At 41.9% G+C, this 7,815-nt stretch overlaps 1 protein-coding gene across 1 annotated transcript; it reads right to left on the minus strand.

The window, feature by feature from the left end:
- Positions 1 to 5,235: 5,235 nt before the first annotated feature.
- On the minus strand, positions 5,236 to 7,503 carry LOC101161697 (tripartite motif-containing protein 16-like). Its single transcript, XM_023949075.2, has one exon. It carries the CDS (start codon positions 7,391 to 7,393, stop codon positions 5,732 to 5,734), a length of 1,662 nt encoding a protein of 553 aa, XP_023804843.1. The 5' UTR covers positions 7,394 to 7,503; the 3' UTR covers positions 5,236 to 5,731.
- Between the last annotated feature and the right edge of the window lie 312 nt (positions 7,504 to 7,815).

Raw genomic sequence — 7,815 nt, forward strand, 5'->3', positions numbered from 1 at the left:
ACGGCTGAGCCGTCATGGAGACATGCACAGTCACAAAAGCATCCATGAGGACCCAGATCCACACGTGTGTTCTCCCACATGACTTACATGCCTTTTGTTCCTTTGAGCATCTCCTCTAAAATGCTTGTTTCATCCTCATAACTATACATCATATGCTGAGATGGTTATTGACCTGGTGGGAAGTTCAAGTTGAAGAATAAAGAAAACTTTCTTGCAAATACTTGTGGATATCAATAAATGTCTACGATGATTTGTTACTAAATTACATAACTAACTAATATTTAGTAAATAAATATTAGTTATTTATTTGAGCTCTGGATAAAGAAAATCAAAGGAGTCGTTAGAAAAAGTCTGATTTATTCTTTCTTTTTAACTTGTCCATCAGCTGAGCAGACAGATGAGAGCTGAAAGCCTCTGGTGTTGGACATACGGTATAATAATCCTAGAATCCAGAACTCAGCCAGTCACAGCAATAAGTCAACCAAACTGAATCTATCTGTCACTCTGAAATGTTCAATCACTTTCAAACAAATCATTTCTTATTCATGACTTTATTTTAGATCACAATCTTAACCCCCCCTTTTTAACTTCACAAACCAGGACAGAAAAAAAGGTCGGGGGGGTGGGACAACTGCAGTTTTATCTGCAGGTATTGGTTCTAGAGACACTATGTTTATTAAATATTCTTCTTTGAATATCAGTATTATAGTATTTAATAATCCCGTCGTGTTGTGTTTGATCGTGTTCAGACCTCCTAAATATAATTCATCTTTTATTTCTGCTTTCCTCAGTATACATGGATTTTAGAAAAAATGATGGTTCTTGGTGATTTTAACGTACACGCTGATGATCCTTCAGAGATGTTTGTCCGTGACGTTTTAACAGTTATGGATTATGTTCAGCATGTGAAGGTTCCCACCCACAACAGAGGTCACACTCTGGATCTGATGCTTACTCACGGCCTGAAGGCCTCAGTCACCTCTGTTGTGGATGTGGGCATTTCTGATCATTCATGTCTGTTTTTAAGGAGCATGACTGCAGAATGGAGAAGCTCCCTCAGAGAACCATTAGAGGGCGCCGTCTACATCCTGAAGTGGCTGCAAACTTGATCTCACATTTGGAAAATCAGCAACCAACTCTTTCATATCCATCTATAAACTTAGCATTTCCATAATAAACTCACCACAATTCTGCCCCATTAAAACTACAAACAGTTAAGGAGAAAGCTCCGCCTCCTTGGAGAACTGAAGACATTAGGAAACTCAAAAGAATGACAAGAAGGGCAGAACGGCACTGGCAGAAAACAAAACTCACAATACATCACATTTTTAGAAACAAGCTAATAATTTTTTCTTAATAGAAATGTTTCTCAAAGTTCATCGCAGAAAATCAGTCAAAGCCAAAAATCTTTGCTACAATTGATAAAATAGGCAAGGCAAGGCAAGTTTATTTGTATAGCACAATTCGTACACAAAGTAATTCAAGGTGCTTCACAAAACAGAAAAATGCATTAAAATCACAATACATCATAGAAATAATCAACGTAAAATTTACTTTAAAAGAAAAGAAAAAAAAGAAGAAGAAAAAAAAATAATAATAATTGAAAATTGATTTAAAAATAAAGGAAGGAAAGGAAAGAAAAGTGCAGATAGGACCTTTCAGTCATATACACGGCTAAACAGAAATGTTTTAAGTCTAGATTTGAACATGAACACAGAAGAGGCCTGTCTTACGCCTTCAGGGAGGCTGTTCCAGATTTTAGCTGCAGAATATTGAAACGCTGATTCCCCTTGTTTAGTTCTGACTCTGGGAATCAACAGGAGGCCGGCCCCTGAGGTCCTCAGAGTACGAGATGGTTCATATGGCACTAACATGTCAGAGATGTACTTTGGTGCTCGGCCATGGAGAGACTTGTACACAAGCAGAGCTGCTTTGAAGTCTATTCTTTGAGGTACAGGGAGCCAGTGCAAAGACCTGAGCACAGGACTAATGTGATCATACTTCCTGGTTCTGGTCAGGACTCGAGCAGCAGCATTCTGGATGTACTGAAGCTGTTTTACAGCTCGTTTGGACAGGCCGGTGAGCAGGCCGTTACAGTAGTCTAACCTGCTGGAGACAAATGCATGGATAAGTATCTCCAGGTCTCGCTTTGAGATTATGTTTTTGATTTTGGCAATGTTTTTCAGGTGGTAAAATGCCGCTGATGTTATTGACTTGATATGGCTGTTAAAGTTCAGGTCAGAGTCCATGATTACCCCTAGATTTCTGACTTGATTTGAGGGTTTAAGAGACAGAGAATGAAGGTAGCTGCTGACACTTTCTCTTTGTTTCTGTGGGCCAAAAACAATAACTTCGGTCTTGTTTGAGTTTAGCTGGAGAAAGTTGTCCTGCATCCACGCGCTGATCTGTTGGAGGCAGTGGTTGAGTGAATCCACCGGCCCATATTCACCTGTTGTCAGTGACACATAGATCTGAGTATCATCTGCATAGTTGTGATAAGATATGTTATTACTGCGTATTAACTGCCCTAGTGGCAGCATGTAGAGGTTGAACAGAAGGGGTCCCAGGATCGATCCCTGGGGCACACCACAATTCAAGCCCATGTAGTCTGAGACACAACTCCCAATTTCAACAAAATATTTCCTGTCTTCTAGATAAGACTTGAGCCAACTTAGGGGCAGATCCAGAGATGCCAACCCAGTCTTGGAGTCTGTGCAAAAGGATCCCATGATCAACAGTATCAAAGGCAGCGCTCAGGTCTAGCAGGATTAAGACAGAGACTTTTCCATCATCAGTGTTCAGGCGGATGTCGTTGGTTACCTTGATAAGAGCAGTTTCTGTGCTATGATGGGGTCTAAAACCTGACTGGAAAACATCAAATGAATTGTTTAATAAGAGAAAGTCAGTGAGCTGTTGGTAGACAACTTTTTCAAGGACTTTTCCTAAAAATGGCAGATTAGAGATAGGTCTGTAATTATTCAGTACAGTGGGATCAAGACCGCTCTTTTTCAGGAGGGGTTTAATGACTGCAGTTTTTAAGGCCTCTGGAAATATTCCAGATTGAAGAGACATGTTAACTATTTGAGTAATTGATGGCAACACACTGTTCAAGACAGACTTTAGAAATCTAGTGGGTAACACATCAAGGCAGCATGTAGACGGGCTCAGACGGGTGATGGTCTCTTGGACAGTTTGGTCAGTGACAGGTACAAAGTGAGTCAGCTTAGAGTGAGTAGGTGGCCGTTCGATAGTTATATGTGTTGTGGAGTTGATGGCTTTTTTAATGCCCTGAACCTTGTCATTGAAAAATACAGCAAACTCATTACATTTAGGTGTACAAACCAATTCTATTGGTAGCTAGGTTGGAGGGTTAGTTAATCTGTTAACTGTTGTGAACAGGACACGAGAGTTGCTGCTGCAACTTCCAAAGATTTCAGAGAAGTACCTTTCCCTTGTTCTGCATAAGATCTGGTTGTAAGCGTACAACTCCGCCTTATATATTCCATAATGAACCTGGAGTTTTGACTTGCGCCAGTTTCGCTCAGCTCTGCGGCACTGTTGTTTCTGTGCCCTGACTAGATCATCGTTCCTCCAGGGAGCTTTCTGTCTATGTTTTATCAATTTAACCTTCATAGGGGCAATGGCATCCAGAACATTCAAGATGCTAGAAGTAACAGAATTCAGCATTTCATCAACATTGGCACCAGAGACGTTTTCAGGGTTTATCATTTCTACAAACTGTGCCCCAGTGCTCTCATTTATTTGTCTCCTTTGGACAACTGCAGGGCCAGGCGGTGGTTTGGGAGCAACAGACAGGTCAAAGAATACACAATCAATACATCAATCCAACCTCTGACCACCGTCCACCTTTAGCAGTAAAACCTGTGAGGAGTTTGAAGTCCACTTCACCACTAAGATAGATGACATTAGATCATCTATCCTACAGGGGAGGGATCAACGACCCCGTGATGACCTTTCTACTGTACGTCCTATCGGTGAGAAAACGCTCAACAGTTTTGTCTTGATTGATGCTGCAGCGCCACGACAAGTGATGAAAACACAGAAAAGCTTGTTTTTACTCAACTGAATGATTTTATTAATGAAAATAACATTTTAGAAAAGTTTCAGTCTGGTTTTAAATCTCATCACTCAACAGAGATGGCACTTGTCAGGGTCTTAAATGATCTCAGGTCACATGCTGACATGAAGAAAGTATCTGTTTTAGTCTGACTGGACCTGAGTTCAGCCTTTGACACAGTGGACCACTCTGTCCTTTTAAACAGACTTCATGACACGGTTGGAATTACTGGGACAGCTTTTAGTTGGTTGAATCCTACCTCACAGATGGAGATTTCCTTGTTTGGGAATCTTTCAGGTTATCTCTCTGCATGAATGAATGTAAGGGACTCTCAGAAGGAAGAGGACATGGTGGCCATCTGATTATTTAATGCTATATTAAAATCACCTACTGTTATAATAACGGCATTATTTAAACCATAAATTATATCATTTTCAGTCAAAGAAAGGAGCTCAACATTTTCCAGTTTGGAGTTGTATCCGTATCTGTTAATAAAGATGTTACTGAATATTATCAGAAACACAGAATGACCCTGACTGTCACAGTCGCTCAGAAGAATGTGTCTAACTGTGAGAGTTCCAGCTGACCACCATAAACATCTTCACCCCATTGAGATTTCCAGAAGTTTCTATCATTACTGCTAGAATGTGACTCTTGAAAGACAAAAAGGTCACTTTTCAATTGTTTAGTGAAACAGCGCTTTACCTTTTATGGCATTTCTTGATCCGCTGACATTTAAAGAGCCTAAAGATAAAGAAAGGATTTAAAAATAAAAAGGAAAGAGAGAAATAAATCTGAGTAAATAGGAGTGTGTTGTTACTTTCAACCTAAATGTCACATAGAACAGGAAAAAAGAAATATTTTAAAAATCCTTCACGCCACTTTAGGGATTTGATTTTAATATACCAGAGAAAAGAGCATCTGTGTCTCACAATCAGAACCAACCTGGTTAATAGATGAACAGAAACCTGGTAGAACATCTCAATGTAGTTAACTGTGAACACGGCTTCATGAAATGAATGGCAGTGAGATCAGAGCAAAATGTGTTTTCCTGGAGACTTTAGCAGCAAAAAGCAGCTCAGGATGCAGTTATTTCTGTGGGTCTGAGTCTCAGGAAGACCCACTTTTCTTCATCACATTTCACTCCAACTCTGGAATGGAGACCAAAGAATCAGGAGGTTTTTATTGTCATCACATGATCAGAAACAGAGACATGAAAACACAAATCTACAATCCAAAGTTGTCAAATGAAGCAGGAAGAACACAAAGTTGTAAATGTTCTTCTTTCCACAAACACAATCTTCTCCTTCAGCTTCTTCTCTTGGTGTTTCTGTGGAGAACAAACCAGAGAAAGTCTGGGATGGTGACCTCACTGATTCCATTTGTGTTGCAGCTTCCTTCAGTTCCCATGACAACAACACAAAAACATTGGAATCCCAAAGTTCAAAGAAACCACCAGAAAACAGATTGGACTCCCAAAAGTTTGACATTCATGTTCCAAAATGTCTCCAATCCACATTCTAGAGATTTTCATTTCTCTCCATTTCTGACTCCAAACATGACTCCACAGAATCTGAACAGTTCAAACGTTTAGTTCTAGATGATCCAAAGCAGAGAAATCACTGAAAACAAACATTTCACTTGTTTCAGGAACTACTTCACTTTACACAACTCTGCTGTGTCTCCAACATAACCAACAATCAGTCCAGCATGGAGCGTCTGAGTGAAAGTGGTCTGGACTCTGTGGAGGAGAGTCATGCTTTCAGAGACGCTGTAGAAGGACAGAACACCTGCTCTGTGATCCAGGTACACTCCTACTCTGGAGGGAACACGAGCTGAGATGGAGGTTCTTATGTTGTTGTGGACAAATGAGAACAAGTCTGGCTGACAATATAATGACCAAGACTTATCATTTAAACCAAATCCACTTTCACTTCCAGATCTGCTGATGTTCTTGTATGCGACTGCTACACCAACATATTCTCCTCTCCTCTCTACCTCCCAGTAACAACGTCCAGTCAGACTCTCTCTACTCAGAACCTGAAACCAATCAGTAAATCTGTCTGGATGATCAGAATCAGACTGAGGTTCTTCCATCGCTGTCACCTTTCTGTTCTCCTCTGACAGTAACAGATGTCTGTGTGCTGTGTTTGGATCCAGTGTGATTTGACGTGAATATCTGAGGAAGTCAGCTCTGCTCTTTGGTTCTGGTTCTGGTTCTGACAGTAAAACGTCCACATGAGAGACTGTCAGTGAGATGTTTGTCCATTCCTCTCTCAGAATGTCCTGCAGTTCGTCTCTGAGCTCTGACACAGCTGCTGTCACATCCTCAAAGTATGTCAGAGGACGGACATGGATGCTGGCTGAGGGGGTGGACTCACTGAGTGGGGGCAGTGAGGGGTAGTTGAGCAGAAAGTGGCTGTGATCCTCTGTGAGCCAGAGCTGCTTCAGCTCAGCGTCTCTCCTCTTCAGCTCAGCCATGTCCTGCTCCAGCTCCTCCTGAAGACCTTTGACTCGCCTCACTTCAGTTTGCTGCTGGGATCTGATCTGCTGCTCCACATCACGGCTTCTTTTCTGGAGGAGACGGATCATCTGAGTGAAGATCTTCTCACTGTCCTTCACTGTTTGATCAGCAGAGTGATTGATGGCCTCCACCTCCCGTTGAAGCAGCTTCACCTCCTTCTCTCTGTCCTGGATTCTCTGCTGGATTTGTTGCTGACTCTCCTCCAGCTCTCTCTTCTTCTCAGTCCTTTCTGCTGCAGCTGAGACTGTGTCGTGGCCTCTGTGTTCTTCCACAGAGCAGAGATAACAGATGCTCTTCTGATCAGTGCGACAGAACATCTTCATCACCTCATCATGACGGGAGCAGATGTTCTCCTGCAGCTTCTTGGAGGGTTCCACCAGCTTGTGTTTCTTCAATGCAGCTGCTTTCAGATGAGGCTGAAGGTGTTCCTCACAGTAAGAGGCCGGACAGCTCAAGCAGGACTTGATGGCTTTCAGTTTTCTTCCAGTGCAGACGTCACAGACCACATCTTCAGGTCCAGCATAGCAGAGACCAGCAGGAGCAGCTTGGAGTCCGGTCTTCTTCAGCTGCTCCACTAAAGCTGCTAACATGACATTTTTCCCCAGAACAGGCCTCGGTGTGAAGGTCTTCCTGCACTGAGGACAGCTGGGGACTTTCTCCTCTGCATCCCACAATCCTTGAAGACACTTCATGCAGTAGCTGTGTCCACAGGGAATAGTCACCGGATCCTTCAGCAGATCCAGACAGATGGAACAGCAGAAGCTTTCTTCATCCAGATCCTTCCTGTTCATTTTGCTGCAGAGTTCCAGTTGAAGAAGCTGCAGTTCTTTCTGCTGAAGGTTTCCTCACAGCTTGTTTCCCTTCCAGACTCTGAACTTTCAAAGGTTTTGTCATCAGGAGGAGGGATTTCAGGACCAGAGTCCAGGACAGTCTGGGATTTTCCATAAGATTTACTGCAACTCAGAAACATTTAATGGTTTTACTGTCAGTCAAAGATCCTGAAAGAGACAAAGTCCAGAGTTCTTCGTGGTTATCATCAAATGTTGTGTTTTAGCAACAACAGTCAGAAGTTCTTTAGAATGAATTTAAGACAGATCCACCTTGAACACTAAATATTAGTAATTTATTTGAGCTCTGGATAAAGAAAATCAAAGGAGTCGTTAGAAAAAGTCTGATTTATTCTTGACGTTTGTCCGGTTTATGACTTCATGAA

Source organism: Oryzias latipes, chromosome 18 (assembly GCF_053564925.1).
Source record: "Oryzias latipes strain Hd-rR chromosome 18, Olatipes_Hd-rR_3.1".
Classification (NCBI taxonomy): Eukaryota; Metazoa; Chordata; class Actinopteri; order Beloniformes; family Adrianichthyidae; genus Oryzias; species Oryzias latipes.